This window comes from Cervus canadensis, chromosome 1 (assembly GCF_019320065.1).
Source record: "Cervus canadensis isolate Bull #8, Minnesota chromosome 1, ASM1932006v1, whole genome shotgun sequence".
Taxonomy (NCBI): domain Eukaryota; kingdom Metazoa; phylum Chordata; class Mammalia; order Artiodactyla; family Cervidae; genus Cervus; species Cervus canadensis.
Window position 1 is genome coordinate 93,812,644 of NC_057386.1, and position 25,013 is coordinate 93,837,656.

At 34.5% G+C, this 25,013-nt stretch overlaps 1 protein-coding gene and 1 pseudogene across 4 annotated transcripts in view; one reads left to right on the top strand and one right to left on the bottom strand.

The window, feature by feature from the left end:
- FSTL5 (follistatin like 5) overlaps nucleotides 1–25,013 on the top strand; it is an 851,448-nt gene that overhangs the window by 137,554 nt on the left and 688,881 nt on the right. For 2 of the 4 annotated variants that reach the window (XM_043487302.1, XM_043487320.1), the window contains exon 3: nucleotides 5,608–5,641. In XM_043487302.1, coding sequence (XP_043343237.1) covers nucleotides 5,608–5,641 — 34 coding nt within the window. The remainder of the gene's footprint in view (nucleotides 1–5,607; nucleotides 5,642–25,013) is intronic. The other 2 variants (XM_043487311.1, XM_043487327.1) reach the window with 1 other exon arrangement.
- On the bottom strand, nucleotides 4,667–4,779 carry LOC122425417 (annotated as a pseudogene).

Here is a 25,013-nt window from a genome sequence, read left to right on the forward strand (position 1 = left end):
TAGAAAACTTTTCTTTATCATTCTTGAAGTGATGAAGAGATGCTTGTCTTTTACACTCTTGTTGAGTCCTACTTGTATCATGTAGTTATACACTGGTTATCATCATGTATATCCAATGAAAGATTTAGTATAGGATGGATAGATAATTGGTGTGCTTTCATAAGGAACCAATTCACTTCTACCTGCACTTGTCTCATTCTTATATCCCTCTATGTGCAGAGAAGCCTGTGGGAGTCCTGATACTGATCAAAGGATGCATAAGTAATCTCATTAATCTAGTATCATACATATACAAATTTTAAGAAAGATTATCCATGGGTATAACCTGTATAGTGTTCACAACTTTTCCTTAAAGTGGTTTAAGCTTTATAATATGAAAGGTGAAGACCATTTATTGATAGTCCAATGATTATAACTCAGTGCTCTTATGATGAACTTGATGCTTTCACCATTTAAATGATTTCTTCTCTTCCCAGAGGGCATGTGGTTCACAACAAAAAGGGAGAAATTGGATAAATTGTGTTGGAAGATGTTGTGGCCAGATATATAGTTTTAGTGTTTGATCATAAGACATTATTTAGGGTATAAGCATCATCAGATATTAGTAAATGTCATACCAAAATTCAAACACTAGAAAGGAAACATTCTTAATTATACCTTCTAGATATATAGATATATCTTTAGGTATCTAGATATATATCTATATAGATATATAGAAGATATCTAGATATAAATCTTCTAGATACCTTCTAGAGTTATAACATTCTGCTTATTATTGTGTGTTGATGTTATTCGGCTATACTTCAGTTTTACTAGATATTTTAGGGCCACCATAACTCATTTGAAAAATTACAGCTTGAAAATTTGTTTCCAGCTTGAAAATTTTACCCTGGCTTAGCTATGTTCCACTCATTATGTTGTATTTTGTTTAATATTGAAGAAATTGTATCTTTCAATCATGTATTACTTCTGAATCCTTACTTCCACCCAGGTTATCTTTTCTAATCTTTAACACACTGTCTGCAAGGATCTATTTGCCCATTTCCACCACTGAGCTGAATTTCATGGAGTCTATTTATAAATGAAAGATAGCACTTTGGGTTTCTTCCAAGAAATGATGTGGAACAAAGTAATACACGAATCGTTTGCTATTATTTAGCTTTGATACATGGCCAAATATATATTTCTTATTTTAAGATAAGATCACATTGGCAGAAAATCTTTTGGAAGAATATTACAATTCAGTTATACCAAGAGAATGGCATTTCTGCTATTATGTATAAGGCCTAAATTTTCATAATGTCAGAATGTTTCTCAAATGTATCATGAAGAAAGAATAACAAATCTTTCTGACCTCTCATTGCATAATTAAACAGGTACAGTTTTCTTCTTAACAGTTCCACATTTAAAAATTAGCATTTAAAATCTGAATTAATAGTTCGTGAAATAAAACTGTGAAAAATACGTATTGCCAAGTGAACGATGCAATATTTTAATCATAAAAATAAATTGGAACAGTTATTACCTTGAAAATGCTAAAGTATATATATGTATATATATATTTTCTGCACACACACACACATATATATATATCTGTGTATATATATATATATATATATATTTACACTGATAGAGTTCTAATACAAGTTTAAGAATAAATAATCTAGGTTATCCTTTTAATCCTCCTACATTACAAGTCTGTTCCTATTATTCCTAGTTCATAAAATTAATTAGTAATTTATCTTCTATAAATTTAGACTTCTTACAGATTTCCCATTTGTAGACTATTTAAGGATATTTTACTGGTAATTTATCAGTATAATTATATAGAATTGTGCAAAATAGAGAATTGGTATTCATAAAAATAATAGATAAAATGCAATGTCAGTGAGTATTAAGCTTATTTGATTGCAGTTAAAACATCTTAAATCAGTATCACTGTATATTTTTGATGCCAAAAATCAACTAGGACTTCAGAAACCAAAGCTGTTTTACTCAACTAGTTTCATTTAAAAAAAAAACTGTGCATTTAAAATCTAGTCTCTCCTCAAATTTCTGACAAACCATCCTCCTTCACCACTCAGTGGACTTTCCTTCAGCTACATAAAGAAAATAAATCATCATAAATTGAGGATGTTTGCTTTCTATACCAAACCTACAAACTTCTTGCGTCTATAACCATGTCTTCCTGTGCCCATTGGTTATATTAGAGGAACTGGTTGTCTTTCTAACTAAAATTTTCCCCCACTTATGTTTTCTATCACATCTACCCTTTTAGTAGCCTTGTAAAGTTAGTCTAATCATCTCTCCCTTTTGTCTTAATCTTCTCTGTTTCTACTCTATACCTCCCATCATTTAAACATTGTCAATTCTCACTGATATAAATAATATATTATAAATGTACAAAAATAAAACAAAAGACAAAAGAGCAAAAACAAACACAATGCCTCTATGGATTTCCCTTCATTCTTCAGCTGCAGACCATCCTGCCTTTTCTTTCCCAATTACATTTCTCCCATTCTACTTTTACCCCTTTATATACTTGTCAATCATCATCTCCTTCCTTGAATAACTTAAAATGTACTTCCAAGCCAAGAATGTGTTTCTTTTGAAGTCATTGTTTTCACCTATGTCAGTTCATCTGGTGGATATTGTCAAAATAGCTGCCTGATTTGACTTTATTTATTTCTTGAATTATTTACAATATTCAGTTCTATATTATTCAACTCTTATATATTCTCTGAATGATGACTTATACATAGACTGGTGATTTATAAATTTATACATCTTGCTGAGAATATCTCCCCTGAATTCCAGACACTTTGACTATCATCCTACTTTGCATCATGAGTGATATTCAAAATAAAATCAGAGTTGAATATCAAACCCATAAAATTTCAGGATTTTTGCTCTTAAGAAACAGCATTATTTTAAGTGTCTAAACAACTAGAAGGATGAAGAGATGAAGAAGATGAGAAAGATGATCGAAGACATAAGGGAAGATCAAAAGTTTAATTTTAGACATGATAAGTGGGCTGTTATTAGATATTCATGTAGAGATGTCAAAAATAAAGCTGAATATTTGAATCTGAAATTCAATGCTAAGGATTAGCTAGAGATACAAATTTGAGAGTCTACAGGAAAAATATGGCACTTAAGACCAGGAGACTAGGTAAGGTGAGCAAAGGAATAAGGTATACAGAAGAAAGATAAGGATTCAATATCTAGGAAACTAGTAGTTAGAAGTTGAGGCGACATAAAAGAATCTGTAAAGGAGATAGAAAAGGAGCAGCCAGACAAGAGAAAAATGCAGACTGGGATAGCACCAGAAGGCAAGCCAAAAAAGGATAAAAGTGCTTCTAACTTGGCCATCTTCCTTATGTTAGAGATACCACTGTTCTTCTAGTGGCTCAGACCCTTGAGACCATCCTCATCAGTTCTGTGTCTCACATCAACACTTATTCTATCCACAAATCTTTTTAGTTTTAACTAGTTCTGCAACTCCACTGGTACCACACCAGTCTGAGCCATCACCTCCCATCAGGAGTCCTGCAATACCCTCTCTATTGGTCCCTCTAATTTTGTCCTATCCTTGTTCAAACTATTCTCTATAGGCAAAGTGAGTCTGTTTAAATGTAATTCACATGGTGTTACTCCTCTGAGAAGAAAATCTCAATGTGTTTTTCAGCTCTCTCAGTGCAAAAACAAAAGCACTAACCAATGCCCTCAGTGCTAGTCTGTCTACAACTCTTATTTTCTTGACTGAACTTTGTATTCAATTCTTCTTATTCAGCCTGTCCAGTTACACATGTTTCCCTGGTATCTTTGACAGTGTCAAGACCTGCTGTATCACAGGGAGTTTGCAATTGTTTTTCTCTCTCAAAACATGTTTTCCCCAGATATATGCTTGGATCATCCTCTTATTCCCCTCAAAATTTTATTCAAAATTATTTATCATTGTAGACCTCTATGAAATTGTAGTCACTCCAAACTACACCTTGTATGGTATATCTTTTGCTAAATAGAACTTATTGCCATTTGTGTAATAATCATGGTTCAGGAGGACATATTTTGGTTTGTTTTGTTCATCATTTATCACTTAGAGCAGTGTCTGACACATAGAAGTGATCAATACACATTTGCTAAAAGAATAAATGATGAAATGAATGAAAAAGTGTCAAAATGGAGAGAAATAGAGATTTCTTTTTCATTAGTAACCATTTGGAAAATTTACATCAACTTGTCCTATAATTATGAAATAATAATGTACTTTTAAAGTATGTATTATTTATTTATAAATATATATAATTTGTATTAGAATTTTAGTTTAAATGAGCAACATATACTCTAAGTTAAAAGTACATTGTAATTAAAAAACAATTAATTAACAGTACAGTTCAGAATTTAAACACAAAGTCTAGATGGGCTAAGATAAGAGATTTAGAATACAAAACATTAGCTTAATAGAATCATACATTTGGTTAGCATGTTTCAATGAATATACATCAATAATGCATTTTTAAAAAATTTTACAATTCATTTACACACTAGCAATGGTTATCTTCAAATGTTATCACACTAGCTGTGCTACCATTTCTCAAGGTTGATCAGATACCTAGAGTCACAGACACTTCCCACACAAAATTCATCATATGAATCAGACCTGGTTTATCATCAGCATTTATAAAACCAGACCTAGGTAAAGAACTAGGTCTGGGGACACAAGTGTGATCTTACTATAGGGAATGCTTAGCCTGTCAATATCATCTTTATTCTCAATCTGACTCTGGGATGAGTATTTGCAGCAAAATAACTTTTCATATTTCTACTATGTTTATAAATGCTATCAAAATTTATTGACATTCGTATATTTCTGCATATCTGTGTGTGACTTTTAGTTAGAAACATATTTCAAAATTATTTTTAGTTTGAGAACTGAAAGCTTTTAGCAGAGTAAACTGTGCCTGAGTATTAATCGAGAAGTTATAGAGTTCACAATTTCTACTTAAAAACTCAAAAGCAAACAAATTCTTCTGGGGTTGCCTGATAACTATAAGGAGTATTTCAAATTAAAAGACCGGTCTGACTGAAGCAGCTTTGAATAAATAATAGAACTGTTGTCAACTTTAGCCTCAGAGAAGCAAGATAGGGAACAATTTTAAGCTAAACTGAAGGAAAAACATTTGAAATATCTTTGTGTGTGTGTGTGTGTGTTTTAGTGAATTCTCCACTGCTTGCCATTAAACTTTTTCCTCACCAAAAACATAGAATTAACATAAAGACACTAAAAGCAAATTCTGTTGGGATTAAATAAAATGGGCCAGACATTTTAGAGACACAATAATGTATTTATTATTCATTAAGTATTTATTTATAAAGTCATTTGTGCAATGTATTGGTTTCTTAGAAACATTTATGTACACTAAGAATGATTACTGCTCTGATAAGAGATTTGACATGTGTTTTTTAAGTGAGAATTGTGTTACAATGACTCCTGGGTATATGTACAGTAAAATATTTTGATAAGACTTTAGTTAAAGTGAAACTTTATATCACACTGTTGATAAAATGCTTACAAACTTTGAACTATTTTTGTTTTATTTCCAGCAGGAAAAAAGTCAAGAACGTTCAAGAATCAAAGGTAAGTCATGACAGTTTTAAGATCATAGTTTTATACAATTGAGTAAGTATATAAGAAAAAAAATGGATGCTACCTTGAAAATATAATTGAAATGAGAAACACAATAAAACTTCAAAATTTTCAACATGATTTTAAAGTCATTGTGAATGCTTTGGGAACTCTCCAAGGCAATTGAAGTTTGTCAAGATTTCCTTTCTTCATACAGTGTTTTTGGAAAATTCAACACAACTTTCTGTTCATTGCCTGAGATGTTTTCATTTAATTCCTTCACCAACCATTGTTTATAAGAGTAGGTATTCTGTCACGTCTATAATTTAGGAGATGACCCTTTTAAAACTATGCTTTGTGGAGAACCAAACATTTAGTCACTGCCATCTCACTTTATCTTCTCTGAAAGAGCAAGAAAATATATATTTATATATTAGAAGTTGGTGATAACTTTTTCTATGGCATAGTCTATCTTAGTCTGACATAGGAAGTTTCTTTACCCCACAAAGAGAATCTTATTTGAAATGCATTAATTGAGATAATATTATTCTAAGTACCTTGTAATACGTCAACAAAATGTTTCCATTAGTGTGTGCTTCTACTGATTGTAATGATAGAAATTTCACAGATTTTTCCAGGTTTAATCCTTCTGGCCTGTCCATTCTTATTTTATGTTGTGGTCATCCTTGACCACTTATTCCTTCCCCAAAGTGTAGTAGTCCCAAATCTGATAATGAAGCAAAACACAATTGCTCTGTGTTTATTTATTTATTTATTTTATTGAAGTATAATTGATTTACAATATTGTGCTAATTTCTGCTGTATAGCACAGTGATTTCATATATATGTGTGTATGTGTGTACATTCTTTTTCATTTTTTTCCATATATCACAGTTTATCACAGAATATTGAATATGGTTCCCTGTGAAACACTGTAGGACCCTGTTGTTTATCTATTTTGTTTATAGTTTGGGATAGTCAGCTAATCCCAACTCCTAATTTATCCCTCCATCCATCCTTTGACTTGGTAGCCACAAGTCTGTTTCGGTTTTGTAAATAAGTTCATTTGTGTCATATTTTACATTCCATATATAAGTGATATCCTATGGTATTTGTCTTTCTCTATCTTACTTCACCTAGCATGATAATCTCTAGGTCCATCCATGCTGGGGCAAATAATGACATAGTTTTATTTCATTCATTTTATGGCTGAGTATATATATATTTGTTATATATATTCTTGATCCACTCATCTGTCTATGTACGTTTAGGTTGTTTCCATATCTTGGCAATTGCAAATAGTGCTATTAACATAGGGGTGCATGTATCACTTTTAATTATGATGCTCCATATGCCCAGCAGTAGGATTGCTGGATCATAGAGCAACTTTATTTTTATTTTTTTGACCTCCATAGTGTTTTTTCCACAGTGGCTGTATCAGCTTACATTCCCACCAACCATATAGGAAGTTTCTCTTTTCTCCACACCCTCAAAACATTTGTTATTTGTAGACTTTTTAATGTTTGCTGTTCTGATTGGTGTAAGGTCATTGTAGCTTTGATTTGTGTTTCTTTAATTATTAGCAGTTTTGTGCAACTTTTCATGTGTCTGTTGACAACTGTCATGCTTTATTCCATACTTTTTGCACAGGAAAATATTTTTTTAGAGCTTTTGGAGTTTTACACAAATAACTTAAAAAAATATAACTGTGGAGAAGTTACAAAGATTACATGTGTTCCTGAAATGATAAAAGGATAGTTACATTTTTGAGGGTGGCTAGATTGATGTTACCAGTTTTGCTTACTTAAGTCCAAATATAATCTCCTCTGTGCATTTTCTCACAACTGACTAATTTTCATAATGTTTTTCTTGTTTGATCATCTGTGTGCTTATATTATAGAAAAATATGAAAAGACATACTTTTAAAATGTTTGCTATGTTTATTTTGTTCAAATGAATTAGGTAAGACTACCCTTCCAGGGATTCCCAAACTGTGTTCTTTTTCAGCAAACTTAACTATGTCTTGTTATTTTATACATGAATTCATTATATTTATTTATCCTCAAAACACTCATATTAACTCAAAGTTTTACACTTTGTGTTGCAAAAGGAAATTTCTATTCCAAGAGGTGCTATGTGATGTTCATTTGAGTGATGCATGCATTTTAAGCATATTGACTGCACATCTTTTCTTATAAAGGGGCCTAGTGTTTCAGATTAACCTTAAATCATATTTATAATTCCATTATAGTTGAAATAAATTCAGTATAGTTTTCCTTTTGATGCTTTATTGCCTTGGAGTACATAAATTAAATCATCTGAAGTAGAAGAAATTATGCTTTTTCAACTATTTTCTGGGAACATGTTTTCTTTTATAATGTAATAAAAATTTCAAGCTGATGCTTGTCACTTCTGTCATTGTTATTGGCTGACACATGGTTCAGAATCTTCACATAATGTCTGCTAGACTATCAAATTGTAAGTAAAATAAATCAGAGATATATGGTTACATCAAGACTTGCTGTCTAGCTCTACTTAGAGGAACTTTACATTTTTTCTTGAACAGTTATGGGAATCACCTTACCATATTATCTTACTGGAACTTATGAATGGTCATTTAAAATATTTTAAAATCAATATTAAGAAGAAAAATATTGAGTCACAAAAGCAATGTCTTACCCATTATTAGATAACAAAATTCTGAAAATCAAATATTGTACCTTTCTTGGTCACTAATACTTGAAATGAGGACTATGTCCTCATATGATCTTAGTAAACATTTCTCAACTAGTAATTCTCTGGACTTCCTGACTAATCTTATTTGCTGGAATATGTTTATTACATTGCCAAGAATGTATGCAGTCTTTAATCTTTTAATTCCTTGCATTTGGTGCCTATTAATACTTGAAACACCAATCCCAACCTGATGATATCAGTGACCTGAAATTACATTAATTCACATAGCAATGAAAATCCAATGAAAAGAAATTCCTATTTCTTCTGTATATACATATATTGAAATGTTTGGAAACTTGCAATTCTATCTTTAATTGATTATTTGACATTCACATGCTCTTATTCTAATATTATTTTGGAAAGTCATATTAATCCATATTTTCAAACTCTAGAATTATATTTCAATGAAATTCAACTGACAAGATGTGTCTTGGTTCAATAGTGAGTACGGATTCTCAACTAATTTTCCTCTGTATATGGTCTGTTGTTAAATGAGACAAAGACTAATCTATTGAGCACACAATTTTGAGATTTCCAGTTGTTTAAGAGGTCCTTCCTTACACCTACATTAAAGAATATAGCAGAGAAATAATGAGTCCCACGGGTTTGAAAGAATGATCAAAACTTTTCAGGAAACGATTTTTCACACTGTTCTTCAGTGACTTAAAAGCTGAGTTAAAATACAGTACATTATGTGTTAAAACCCAATGAGAATTTTGTAAATATGATCCAGAAGTAATGTTTTCTATAAAGATCACAACAAATCAATCTGCAGTATTTCTCAGGGGAGTATTTTAATAGTTTTTGAGGAAAATTTAAATCAACCATGCTTTACAAATAGCTTAGAAACTCTGTCAACTTCATTGAGTTTTTACTTTTCCAAAATGGTGTGAAGTTTTACTACTGTCAGAAGGATATAATCTCTGTAGACAGTTGTGTGTGGTTATGCTGTGGCATGCTCCTCAGTATTGGCTTCACTCTCTTCTGTCATAAAAGAATGTTTATCCATTCCCCAAAGTGATCCAATTGTCTTTATCATAGATGTTCCCTCCTCTCTTCTTATATGGATATTCTTGGCTCTTCCCATTCAGAAGTGTTAAAAATAAAGCATGTTCTCTTTTCATGGCTAGTTATATTTTGTCAAGACTGAACATTTGGGGGCAATGAGGACTAAATTAAATTACCTAATAATCATTTATAGGCTATAGTATTAATATCTCTCTTTTGTTAAGTGTCTAATAGATGTCAGACACTGTGCTGAGCTTTTTACATATATTATCTTATTTTAATCCTCAAACACACATTATTTGTAAGAATTAGCATCCAAATATGTCTGCATTTTGAGAAATCACATTTAAAGTAATTCAGATCAATATTTTCATTCTTATTCTATTAAAAGGGATCGTAGCTTGTTTAGCCAATCCCCAATTTTACAGTAGGTAAATTTAGCATGCTGTTATTCTCAATTTTTTTTCATGTTCATTAATTTGTTATCTATGGATTTTTCTATTCACATATTATTTTCTTTAATGTCATGGTGCATATATTTTTCCTACTGCTAATTTATACAAAAACTGTTCAGTACTTTGTAAGTTTAAGAAAAAAATAGAAAATGGCAAATGTAACAGTGCTATTTTAAGGGACATATGTAAGAATTATGCCAACTTGTTCACGAAATACTAGTGACTTAAAACCTCCAGAGGTAATTCCTTTTCTATGGTAAGTATTACCATAACATAACATGTGACATAAAAAATCCTTTACATGTCTGAAACGCTAAGACTTATGCTTCTATAAGAACATTGAACAATGTCATTGTACTATTAAAAGACATATGCAAAAGTCTATGATTCTAAATAGGTTCTGTATGGCAAATATATGTCATATACATTTGTGTATATCAAAAATGTAAGCTGCACAATTGTTCCTCCTATGGTACATACCTTCTTCACTATTGAGCAATAACAGAAAACATTATGTCTAGACCATACTTGATTTGATTAAAAGAGTGTATTTGGGACAATAAATGCCATTAAAGAATGATGCCTGCAGTCTTTATGCACATAAATGCACATACAAACTATTTTCTATTTATTTTTAAACACTCATGAGTTCAAATTCTTCTTTATTTCCCACAAAATTAGCAACTGGAAACACTAAAATTTATCTAATATATAATCTGAAATAGACAGGAATATATTTCTCAATGAGCCTAAGGAGCGTTGCTATGAGTTTGAAATTCTAAATTCTTAATTTACATTTCCTGAATATCCAAATATCCTTCATTAGAATAATCTCACAGAGTTCCTGAGATCAGCTAACGTCTTCAAGTTCAGGTAGCTTGTCAGGAACAATGAGTATGGAGAGATTGATCTTCAAATCTTTATTCATAAAGGCCATTGAATATATTACATTAACAAATGAAAATATCATGTAAAATTATAAGGTGATAATTTATATACATGAGCCCTTTATGAGATTCTTTTGTCTAATTGTTGCATTTCTTTATGTTCAGGAAACAAAATGTAGCCAGCACAATTAGTAATACCTGTAATGAAGATTCTTACCATTACCTGAAGTTCAGAGCTACTATATTTCTAATGGATTACAATATCATACGTACTGAACACTAGGCTCTTTGATATTCAATTCAGAAAACTACCACTGAGAGAAATAATGATTTGTAGCTATTTATGAAAACTGTGGGTTTTGTCAATCATAATCAATAGTTACAATCCTTAGAAAGCCCAAGTACCGAAAGACAGGAAAACTCACCTCTAAAATTGTCAACTGAAAGATGGATAGATTTATTTATTTCTTTGTTTTTGGCAAATGACAATGCTGTATAAATGCCAGACAGGTGTTCTTCTGACAATAATTCTTTAAAAAATAATTAAATGTTGTAAAAGAATGTGAAGAAATATAGTTCTTTTACACAATCCACTCCAGCATTCTTGCCTGGAGAATTCCATGAATGTTGGGGTCCTTTAATGGACAGGAACCTGGTGGTACAGAGTTGACAATAAGAAAGTAAAAGAGAGAAAGAGGCTGATATTCCCTGGTTTACGCAGAGGACCAATAAAGCCCTTGACACAGGACTTGCATCGCTCTCGAAGGCACCAGGCGCCCTCTCAAGGGGGTCTTAGAAGCCCGGGCAGGAAAGTGAGCACGACGGGTCTCCACACTCCAGAGAATCAGCCATAAAAAGAGAGAGAGAGAGAGAAAGAAAGACACGGGGAGCTAAGCTCTGATGGAGCAAAGGTGCTTTAATGATTTTTCTATGAGTGTATATATAGGCTGTGGTACAGGAAACTTCTTTCGGGATTGATAGAGATCAGAAAACCAAACGTACATCAACCATTACCAAGGGAATAAGGGGTAATGTTAGTCACAAGGTCAGGAGACAACCCATATCTCAAGAAAGAGAAACAAGACTAAGCAGTTTTGTCCTAAAGAGAATGTTTACTAAAGGAGACCCAAGCCTGCCTCACACAATGACCTCGGTCCCTGGGAGCAGCGTGCTGTTCTGCTTGAAGAGGAACAAAGGACTCATAAGAGACAGCACAGTAGGAATCCTCCATCAAACATTCCCTGACACATGGACAGAGGATCCTGGCAAGCTACCATAGGGTTGCATAGTGAGTGACTGTCACACTCACTATGCTATAGCTATTGCATTATATCAGATCAATTCTATTTGCACTGTATTTGTTTTCATAAATGCACTTTTGAAATTAATTGGAGGCAAAGTGTATCCTCATGAGTAATTATTGGTTACCTTGCAGCAATATATCAATGTCATATATGCAGAACTTAATAGTGTATGATTGACTAGCAACTCTTTAATAATATAAGCACTTCAAATATTTTAATTCACTTCATTTTACATATAACTTAACAATACAAATACAAATTGATTGCTGAATAATGAATCAATAAAATGCAATTTCTAATTATAGTGAACACATTGGGAGAATTTCTGATTTCATTAGCTGAAATTTGCTCTATAGAAATAGATCTTTCACTATTAAAAACAGTGATCACATCTCTTTATGTGGGTGATATTTTGTGAGTTTTCATGTTAAAGTGAGTGAGTTTGGAAACAAAAATGATAATACATAGATGCAAATTTCTAGAAGTTATGTTTATAATAACATAAAATAGTAATTGGTACTTTGACAAACTTTCAAACATATAACAACTTAAGTTCTAATGTGTAACTCTATAGAAGAAAAATAAATTACTGGAAATATACTCCCTACAAGTAACATAAATGATGCCTCAAACCATCCTCTTACATAACTTTTTAGTGGTAAAGCTTTCAATGTAAGTAGTAACTTTTCCCTCAGAATGAATATTCATCCTGCATTCTTAAAAAAAAAATTCATTTAAACAACTTGGCCCAATTTTAGATGATCTCTTTTTAAACTTAAAGATGTAATTTATTTTTTAATTGTTGGTGCATCTTTCACGTCTCATAATTACAATTTGTTGTAGGTCTTATGGTGAGAATAATTAAGACTTACCCTCTTTGCAACTTTCAATATATGATAGTTATTAACTTTAGTCAGTATGCTACACATTAGATTCCAAGGATTTATTCATCATAAAGCTCAAAGTTTAGATTTAGATTACTTCCATATCTTGGCTATTATGAATAATGCTGCAATAAACCTGACAGTACATATGCTTTTAATATCTTATTTTCATTTCTTTTGGGTAATGCCCAGAAGTAGAATTGCTGGATCATATTGTAATTCCATTTTTAATTTTTTGAGGTACCTTTTCCGTAATGGCTGAACCAATTTGCATTCCCACTGATAGTGCACAAGTGCTCCCTGTTCTTCAAACAATTTTAGATGATCCTGATGCATGTTCTCCTGTCACAACAGCAGGAAGACAGACATCCTTCTTTACCTATTGATGCTGTTCTCATCAACCAAGAGAAGCTTCAAAATGTATCTGACTGTGTTTCTCATTTGTGCCAAAAATCACTCAATTTATATTATGCCAAACACATTATCTTTCCCCTTCCATTTTGCATACATTCTCTAGTTTTCTGAAGGATATTCATAAATCATCTCATTCAATGGGTCATTTATTTTGGTTTCAGGATGATTAATTTTGAGGGCATTTTGTCCACCAGGAAGCAATACTATCTAAAAGAAATCAAGGTGTAATAGGTCTGATGATGGGAAAAATCCCACAATAACTAGATTTATTTACTATAAATAATGATTTAATACTTCATAGGATATCAAATGAATATTGTTTAGGCTTTTCTTTGCATAATCTTTAAATTATTACTTTTCCCTGCAAAGTAACATCCTAGCACTGATCTTCCCTTCAATCACCAACACAAAATATCCTTATTTTATACTTCTAATGAAACAGAAATGCCACATAGTGTTTCTTGAAAGAGTTGAAAGTCATTTTCTGAGAAATGACAATATTAACCAAACTGTGCTTGAAGACTTAATTTATTTAACTTGAAACAGTAACTTTGCTTACTTGTAATGGTTAATCTTCATGAAAGAGCTGTTCAAAATTAGTCATATGAACATCACTTTTTTTTTTCTGAAAAAGATATCTTCTAATGAAAAACTATATGGTCTATCAGTTTTTCCTTTTGGTTTTGGGAGACCCTGCTAGGGGAGAAATGAAAGTTTCTTTTATTTAGTAAAGCCTATTTATTATACTTGGGTTTTAAATATATATTTCTTCTTTATAAGCCAGGGTCTTAATCTAACATTTAATGTATTAGTATTTAAGTATTGGTAAGTTACTTGATCCCCTTCGTAGATCCAGCCTTATCATGGCAAAGGGGCTTATGTAACTCAATGAGCTGTGAGACAAACCTTTCAGGGGCATCCAAGATGGATGGATCATAGTGAAGAGTTCTTATAAGACATGGTCCACTGGAGAAGGGAATGGCAGCCCACTCCAATATTCTTGCTGTGAGAACCCCATAAATAGTATGAAAAGGAAAAAGATATGACACCGGAAGATGAGCCCTCTCAGGTTGGAAAGTGTCCAATGCACTATTAGGATGTGTGGAGGGCAATTACTAATAGCACCAGAAAAATTAAGTAGCTGGTCCAAAGCAGAAAAAATGCTCAGTTGTGGATGTGTCTGGTGGTGAAAATAAAGTCTCATGTTGTAAATAACAATGTTGCATAAGAATCTAGAATGTAAGGTCCATGAATCAAGGTAAACTGGACATGGTCAAGGCAAGAGTGAACATCAGAATCTTAGGAATCAGTGAACTAAAATGGATGGGGACGGCAAATTTAAATCAGGTGAACACTAAATCACCCACTGTGGGGAAGAATCCCTTATCAAAAATAGAGTAATACTCACAGTCAACTAAAGTGTCTGAAATCAGTAATTCAGTGCAATCTAAAAAACAACAGAATGATCTCAGTTTGTTTCCAAGGCAAATCATTCAACATCACAACAATCCATATCTATACTGAACAACTAATGCGGAGGAAGCTGAAGTTGAATGGCTCTATGAAGACCTACATGACCTTCTAGACCTAACGCCTCCCCTCCTCAAAAAAAAAAAAAAAAAAAAAAGTCATTTTCATAAAGGAGATTGAAATGATGCAAAAGTAAGAGTCAAGAGATACCTGGAGTAACAGGCAAGTTTGACCTTGGAGTACAAAATGAAGTAGGTCAAAGGCTAGCAGATTTTTATCAAGAGAACTCATTGGTCATAGTAAACACCATGTTCCACAACACAAGAAACAACTCTACACATGTACGTCACCAGATGGTCAATGTTCAAATCAGATTGATTATATCCTTTGCAGCAGAAGATGGAGAAGCTCTATACATTCAGCGTAAACAAGACCTGGAGCTGACTGTGGCTCATATCTTGAGCTTTTTATTGAAAAGAAAGAAAGAAAGTGAAGTCGTTCAGTTGTATCTGACTCTTTTGACCCCATGGACTGTAGCCTACCAGGCTCCTCCATCCATGGGATTCTCCAGGTAGGAATACTGGAGTGGATTGCCATTTCCTTCTCCAGGGGATCTTCCCGGCCCAGGGATTGAACCCAGGTCTCCTGCATTGCAAGCAGATGCTTTACCCTCTGAACTACCAAGGAAGCAAATTTCAGGCTTAAATTGAAGAAAGTAGGGAAAACCATTAAGCCATTCATGTATGATTTAAATCAGATCCCTGATGATTATACAGTGGAGGTGATAAGTAGATTCAAGGAGTTAGATCTGGTAGACAGAATGCATAAATAACTATGGATGGAAGTTCATAACATTGGAGAAGAGGTAGTGACTAGAACCGTCCCAAAGAAAAAGAAATACAAGAAGGCAAAGTAGTTGTCTGAGGAGTCTTTACAAATAGCTGAGAAAACAAAGGAAGTGAAAAGCAAGGGAGAAAGGGAAAGATATCCATTCAGTTGGGTGACTGAATGAAGAGTTCCAGAGAACAGCAAGGAGAAATAAGAAGACCTTCTCAAATGAGCAATGCAAAGAGATAGATGAAAACAACAGAATGGGAAAGACTGGAAATCTCTTCAAGAAAATTAAAGATATAAAGGGAATATTTCATGCAAGGATGGACATGAAAAAGGATAGAAACATTTAGGACCTAACAGAAGCAGAAGAGATTAAGAAGAGCTGGCAAGAATACATAGAAGAATTGTACAAAAAAGGTCTCAATGACCCAGATAACCAAAATGGTGTGGTCACTCACCTAGAGCCAGACACCCTGCAATGTGAAGTCAAGTGAGCCTTAGGAAGCATTACTATCAATAAAGTTGGTGGAAGTGATGGAATTCTAGCTGAGCTATTGAAAATCCTAAAAGATGATGATGTTAAAGTGTTTCACTCAATATGTCAGTAAATTTGGAAAACTCAGCAGTGGCCAGAGGACTGGAAAAATCACTTTCATTACAATCCCTAAGAAGAAGAATGTCAAAGAATGTTCAAACCACTGTACATTTGCACTCATTTCACAAGCTAGTAAGGTTAAGTTCAAAATTCTTCAAGCTCGGCTTCAGCAGAACATGAACAGAGAACTTCCAAATGTACAAGCTGGTTTTTGAAAAGCCAGAGGAATAAGAGATCAAATTGCCAACATTCATTGGATCATAAAGAAAGCAAGAGAATTTCAGAAAATCATCTGTTTCATTGACTACACTGCAGCGTTTGACTGTGTGGATCACATCAAACTGTGGAAAATTCTTAAAAAGATGGGAATACCAGACCACCTAACCTGTCTCATGAGAAATGTGTATGTAGGCAAAGAAACAACTGTTAGAATCAGTCATGAAACAACTGACTGGTTTCAAACTGAGAAAGTAGTATGACAAGGATTTATATAGTCACCCTGTTTATTTAACTTATATGAAGAGCATAGCATATGAAATGTCAGGCTGGATGCATCACAAGCTGGAATCACTATTGCCAGAACAGTATCAAAAACCTCAGATATGTAGATGATAGCACTCTAATAGCAGAAAATGAAGAACCAAAGAGCCTTTTGATGAGGGTGAAAGAGGCGGGGAGGGTGAAAGAGGAAAGTGGCTTAAAATTCAACATTCAGAAAACTAAGATCATGGCATCTGGTCTGATCACTTCATAGCAAATAGAAGGGGGAAAAGTGGAAGCTAAGACAGATTTAATTTTCTTGGGCTCCTAAATCGCTGCAGATGTTGACTGTAGTCATGGAATTAAAAGATGCTTCCTCTTTGGAATAAAAACTTTGACAAACCTCGACAATGTATTAAAAAGCAGAGACATCACTTTGCTGACAAAGGTCACTATAGTCAAAGCTAGTTTTCTTCAGTAGCATTGTATGGATATGAGGGTTGGACCACAAAAAAGGCTGAACATTAAAGAATTGATACTTTTGAATTGTGGTTCTGGAAGAGACTGTTGAGAGTTCCTTGGACAGCAAGGAGATCAAACCAGTCAATCTTAAAGGAAATCAACCCTGAATATTCTTTGGAAGGACTGATGCTGAAGCTGACACTCAAATACTTTGGCCATCTAATGTCAAAGTAGACTCATTGGAAATGACCCTGAAGCTGGGGAAGATGAAAACAAAAGGAGAAATGGGCAGCAAAGGATGGGATAGAGAGCATCACTGACTCAATGGAAATTAATTTGGGTGAACTCTGGGAGATTCTGGAGGACAGAGGAGCTTGATGTACTGCAGTCAATGGGATAGCAAAGAGTCAGATATGACTTAGAGACCAAACAACAACAAAGTTACTTGAATTTTTGGATTATGAAGGATATACATATTATTTTAAAATAATTTATAACTCTATGATATTATACTCAGCAACTTCTATGAGACAAATTATACATACATTTTTTTGTCTAACTGTGATGGATTAGTTAATTTGGAGTTGTACATATTATGTCAAACACCAAATAATATCCCTTCTAAATATTTTAAAGCTGTATTTCATAGTTTTAATTCACTTGCTGTTGTTTATTTGATTAGTTCTGTCTGACCATTTGGGGACTGTAGCCCACCAGACTCTTCTATCCATGGAATTTCTGAAGCAAGACTATTAGAGAGGGTTGCCATTTCCTTCTCCAGGGGATCTTCCTGACCCAGGTTTACCCTGCTTCTGTATTGGCAGGCAGATTCTTTACCACTGAGTCACCAGGGAAACCCTTTTTAACTCATTATATATTTAATAATAATTGCTTAGATAAAAGATGTAAATGTTTTCTCTGTAAAATAATGCATATCATTCTACTATAATTACTATTATTGTTTCTTAAACTGGTGAATGAATTCCTCATCCACTGAACATTGGAAAACAGGAAAAAACTCTTTTCACATATGCAATGTTATACTGTGAAATTTTTACATAATCGTTTAGTGATGCTTAGCTTGTTTTATTAAGCATTTTCATTGTATTTGACCAAGGATCTCTTTTCCCCCATCAGCCAACTGTCAGTCAGTAATGGCTGTTATCATTCAAAGACTAGAGTTACAAGAACCACATTCTGAGAAGCATTGATTTATATAGCACATTTTAGGATATATCATGGAGTTTAGACTCAGCATACTTCAGGTTAATTATTTAGCCCCCACTTAAGGACTCAATCTCCTTTTCTTACCTGTAATGTATGTATAATATACCACATAGTGCTGTTTTAAGGATTAAATAGGGTAAAGTATAGAACCTTTTGAATGGAATGAAAAGCTCTTGATTTATGTGTTTTTACTTCAATGTTTTCAAATGTCTATAATCATTTTTTAATCCAATAGTGGTAGACACATATATGAAAAAAATAAGCTTCAATTCAATTGCATGAAATGCTAAGATTAGAGGTCAAGACACATTAAATTTACTTTGCTTCATTTTTTTACACCATTTTAAATTATAATCCACAGGTTCTTCATATTTGAGACATATGATCTACTGCTATAAAATAATCTCTAGGTGTCATTCAATATTTATCAGGTTCCTACCATGAGGTATTCAACTCCATGGAAGTGCAGTGCACCCTGCTTTGAACATAAATATGTATACAATATAACTTATATAGAAGATTATTCTTTAGGAAGTTAAGTATTATTCTCTGAGTATTAATTTTATATCTTAATGGGTTACACTAAGTTTGAAGAAATCTATTAGAAATTTCAGAAAACCCACTGAATTTTAACCCACTGATCTATAAGTTAACTATTGCTTCATTTAGAAAGTGTTGCTCTAGGTCACAAAATTTATGGTAATGTTAACCTCCCTAAAGAATTTAGAAAAGAAGACATAAGTTCAGCTGCGTTTGACAATGAATTTTATTTCAACAAATATTTATGAATTTAAACATTAGAAACACAGTCAGGTGCCAGGGAAATTAAGGATAAAATTTTGAAGCAAGTGATGCTGGCCTGAGTTTGGGAGATACGACCTAGGGCAGATAAATATAGTCACCGTAACAAAGGTGATGGATTCATTGTAAGAAAAGGCCAGAATGCTTACAAGCATGGGTGTAAGGTGCAGTATATTGAGGGGCAGTCTAGGAATGGAGACACATCTTTTCATAGGGAGAGAAGATCTTGCCTAGAAGAACAGCTGAGGAGAAGAGAGGTGAAGAATGAGGCAGCAGTACTCCAGGTCTTAGTGAATTACGCAGGTTTACATATCAATTGAGGCTGATGAGAAGCAAAGGAGAAATCAGTACAGAGAGGAGTGGATTCATAGAGTAATTTCAAACTAGGACAACATCAGTAGCAAACTGGATGGCAGGAATAATGCTAGTGTGATGAGAGTGCCCAGGATAAACAGAAGGCTGACGTTGATTAATAAGTACAGCATTGAGAAATATTGGATACAGGCTAAGCAGTTTTCTAATTTGACAAGTAGCTAGTTTTGATTCCATTTTATGAAATTATCATTCCATTTTTTCCCTTTCAACAAACAGAACAAAACCCTGAAACCAATAGCGTGATGATTATAAAATCAGTTTTGCTTGGTGGTTTAGCACTCAGACCCTAGAATCAGAGAAAGTTTCAATCTCTAGTCTACCACTATGAAAAAATGACCTGACCTTGGTGGACTTAAACATCCCCACCTGTAAATGTGAGTAATGATGGTTCCTTCTTGATAGGTTTGTTTTGATGATTAACCAAGTTATTATGTATAGAGCACTTATCAAAATCAGTATGAGATGCTACCCTCTTGAAAACCTACAAGTGAGCCTCAAGATTTTCTGGATTCTGGCCCTTGTCAGAGGCTGTTTCTTTCTCACGGCCACAGCAGTAGTCAGAGTGCCAGCACTTGTGCTGGTTCCCAGGGCAAGAAGAAGATATGATGCCTGGACACACAATGGTTTGTGTTATGAAAGCAGACCACTCCCTCTGCCCGCCCAGCTTAGGAAACTCAAATATTTTATAATGGATAGGAAGCACACTTGACATCGGGCTGTAGAGAGACCTTTTGGTACATTTGATAAGTAAGCATCCTTCTCCTATTTCCAAAGGGAGTTGGCTCTTTCTATTTTCTAAAGATACCGACTATACAACATCCCTGAAAAGAAAAGTCTGGAGTAGAATATAGTCAGTATTTCTTCTTTCAAGACATGCAGAAATGCAAGACCAGTAGTGAATTGTCTTTAAGAGCACGTAGAGCAGTAAGGTCACAGGGAACCTACTTCATCAGTCAGTCAGTTCAGTCGCTCAGCTGTGTCTGGCTCTTTGCAACCCCATGGACTACAGCACACCAGGCTTCCCTGTCCATCACCAGCTTCCGGAGATTCCTCAAACTCATGTCCATTGAGTAGGTGATGCCATCCAACCATCTCATCCTTTGTCATCCCCTTCTCCTCCCGCCTTCAATCTTTTCCAGCATCAGGGTCTTTTCAAATGAATCAGTTCTTCTCATCAAGTGGCCTAAGTATTGGAGTTTCAGCTTCAGCATCAGTGCTTCCAATGAATATTCCAGATGATTTCTTTTAGGGTGGACTGGTTGGATCTCCTTACTGTCTGACGGACTCTGAATAGTCTTCTCTAACACCACAGTTCAAAAGCATCAATTCTTCGACACTCGACTTTCATTATAAATGCCAACACTACCACTACCATCATCATTCAGGGAGTAGTTCTTACCATTTTATTTTATTATTTTGGTTACCCTCTGGGGTGCAAGTGAATGTAGATAGATGCATGCATGTCTGTACGTGCTGTCATTTCAGTCATGTCTGACTCTTTGAGACCCCACAAACTGTAGCCTGCCAGGCTAATCTGTCCTTGGGATTCTCCAGGCAAGAATATTAGAGTGGGTTGTCATGCCCTCCTCCAGAGGATCTTCCCAACCTGTGTCTCCTGCATTACATGCTGAATCTTTAGCCATTGAGCCACCTGGGAAGCCCAGATAGATGCATAGAGAAATGCAAATATCATTTTTCTCTCCACAATATTAATGTGTGGTTATTTTAAAAGTCAAACAAATTTAGGATGTGTTTTGCAGAAAGTTTTCACTTTTGTCTCAGATTCAAAGGATTTGATAACAAAATAAGCCACTTATTATATGTAAATAAATAATATCAATATTTATTAGAGATTTATCTAGCTTTACTTCTCATATACCAACAGCAAAAGAAAAGGGAAATTGAAACAGCGGAAAATACAACACCAAATCAGGTTTTGACCAAGCACCAGACTCAAACAGTGCTGGGGAGTCCCTTAACACAGCACATTGGAGTCCCAATTGGGAAAAGGTCTCAGGCAGAGCATCTGCTCCATGCATGAGACTTCAAAAATTTCAGTCCAGTTTCCCGCTTATAATCCCAGGACACAAACTGATATAGCCATCAATCTGTGAGCAAATTGCAACTCTGGTTTCACATTAATGCTGTTTGTTTTGTTGAGTAAAACTTGGAATATTGCTAAACCTGGGGCTTGGTTAGCCAGACTCCCTCCAGGAACTCAACCATTTCAAGATTCCTCCTCTGTCATGGTGCGGCAAGGCTTGTACTCACAACAAGAGGTCACTCACAGTCAGGGTAGCATCCAGGCAGGTGAGAAGCAAGGTCAGAGGCTTGCTCTATGTCTCTGAAGCCTACACAAGACTTAATTTCCCTAACAGAATGTTAAAAATAATAATTATAGTAATTCACACTTTCTGTGTAATTATTAATAGTGTCAGGCCCTATGTTCCTATGGAATGTACTTCAGTTGCTTTATCTTGATGCATATGTTTATATATATATGTTATATATACATATGCATATAGGACTAGCTAACATTTATGAGTACATTATTGCCAAGTTTACTGCTAAGTACTTTTCATATATTATCTTATGTAATCCTCAGAAGAATATTATATACTAACAAGATGGTAAATTTTATTGCAATCTATCTATAAAAAATCACCATCAATCAGCATTTTGGTATATGTGAACTCAGAATTTTTTTAATATATGCACATATTTCTGCAAAAACTAAAGTACTCTTCTTTTGGAAGTATTTGTGTATAGCTTTGTTGCTCAAATGTTTGCAACCACTTTGCTGAATACTGTAAATTGGCTCGCTCAGCACCCAATAGCATGCTTTCTTTCTATAGTTTTTTTTTTTTTTTTTAACAGAGTCTAGTAAATGAAAAGCTACATTTCCCAGATTCCCTTGCAATTAGCCTTCTGGATATGTTTGAGATTTCTATGATCAGATTCAGGCAAGTATGACATTTTATGAGATTCTTGTTGGAAAATATACACATTTGGGGGAAAATAAATTTTCCTTTCACAGGTAATGGCAAAGGCAGTGTAGTTCTGAACCCAGCAGCTAGGGTCCTGGAGAAGACTCATGAAAATCCCTTGGACAACAAGGAGATCAAACCAGTCAATCCTATATGAAATCACCTCTGAACATTCATTGGAAGGACTGATGGCTGAGGCTGAAACTCCAATACTTTGGCCACCTGATGCAAAGAACTGACTCATTGGAAAAAACCCTGATGCTGGGAAAGATTGAGGGCAAGAGAAGAAGGGGACGTCAGAGGATGAGATGGTTGGATAGCATCACCAATCAATGCACATGCATTTGAGCGATATCACTATCTCTGGGAGATAGTGAAGGACACAGAAGCCTGGCATCTTGCAGTTCATGTGATTGTAAAGAGTCAGACGTGATTTAGCAACTGAACAGCAATAACAAGCTAGAGTAATATCTTCCCTATATGGTTAGTCTTGATTATGGTAAAGGAAATAATCTTTTGATATTTCAGTTCTATATGGATTCTAGAAAGTTATTTTTAACAGTTTATTATACAACCTTTTTCTTTAGATCTGTGAGCAATTTTCTATACCCTTTCTTAAATATCTTTAACTTAAATTAGTGTAGGTTCTATTGCCTGTAACAAAGTGTCTTGATCAATGTGAAAATCTATTGACTTTAAAAAGAAAAAAGATACACCATCTAATAGTTTAGAGTTATGATTTTCGGTCAGGCACTCTGAGGACTAAAGCCTGGGATACAGCCTCTCAGACAGACTGCTTGAAAGAAGTAAAGGAGGAGTTGAGGCATGTAGAAGCTTTTGCAACAAAGAAAAGGTGGTTGGAACATCAAAAGATCACTGTTAAAAGAAAGCCAGGTATCTCAAGTTAAAGAACTTAGTGCTTTTCCATCTATGGGGAAATGCAAGGGCCTGGGCTCACCGATACCATTCATTTGACGTGCACCTCAGTCATCTGAGGCCAGTGTCCTGTGCTTTCTCATCCTGAGTCTCCTCAGCATGCACCACGGGGGAGGGGGTGGCTGCAAAGGCTGACTGTTTGATACTGGGCACCCCTGTTTCTAGCCTAAGTTCCCTTAGAGCTCACCATCTGGGTAGCTGTAATGAGGTGGTTTAATAGCTGCAGCATCCTTTGTTTACTGATATAGCAGGCAATGTTTTTTCACTGACAAATCTATTCTAGGACTACAACTAGGGATCTGGTATGGAAAATGTAGCCAAGGGATTATCAGAGGTCTATTTACCAGAACTTCAGGAAAGATTCTAGGTGCCAACCTGACTGTAAAGTGATACAGGCAACGACAGCCAGGAGGCAAAGGCTGTTAAAGTCAAATCACAGAGCAAACACGTACATTATTCAGGTGAACGTAAAGCCAGGTGGTCATATCTAACTGGCAAACATAACAGTAGAACATTCTTAAGCCAGATAAAATGATGGCTTATACAGTCACTTATTGAGACTTTTTATCTGGTGACGCAGTGGTAAAGAATCCATCTGCCAATGCAGGAGGTGCAGGAGACACAGGTTCGATCCCTGGGTTGAGAAGATTCCCTGGAGAAGAGAATGGCAAGCCACTCCAGTATTCTTGCCTGAAAAATCCCACGGCCAGAGGCGCTTGGTAGGCTACAGTCCGTGGGGTCACAAAGAGTCAGATGCGACCTAGAACACACACACAAATATCAATGCGTACCACCTCAGTCCAGCTCTGGAGATACAAAAGTGGACAAAAAAGGACACATATCCTGTCCTCCTGGATCTTAGCCTGCAGCTCCTAGGAAATCAGCCCTGGCCATGGGAAGGATAGTTGCTATTTTCACACAAAATGTCTAAAATCCCATGTAAAGTGCAGGCATTCAATGAAAGGATAAACTCCATCCCTGAGAATTTAAACTACTGCTACCTAGAAATTATCTCCTCACCAAAGCTACAAAACTAACATTAGAAATCATTTCTGATTTTGCAAAGCATGTGAACCTTAATCTTGTCCCCAAATCTCTCCCCAGTGGTTCTAAATCATGGGAATTAAATGGTGATTTTCCTCATATAGTTCTCATGAATTCATAAAAGAAAAAGATTCTACATCATTTCTTGGCCTTGTTTTGTCTTCATTAATTTATTTTCTCAGGGAAATAAAGTAGTGGTGCTTTGACAGGATGACTTGGAACACACAGGCTTATAGTTCACCCTAGAAATACAAACACATTTCTTGGTCTTCTACGTGATAGTCATTCTGCTTTATTATGCATATACCTCTCATCTCACAATCATTGATCAAACATTAATATCTCATTAATTTTTAATAAAAATGTTTTAAGTTTCTCCTTAAAAAGTCTTAGTATGGAGGATATTATATATAATTTTATATATAATATTAATGAACGGCTACCCACTCCAGTATTCTTGCCTGGAGAATTCCATGGACAGAGGA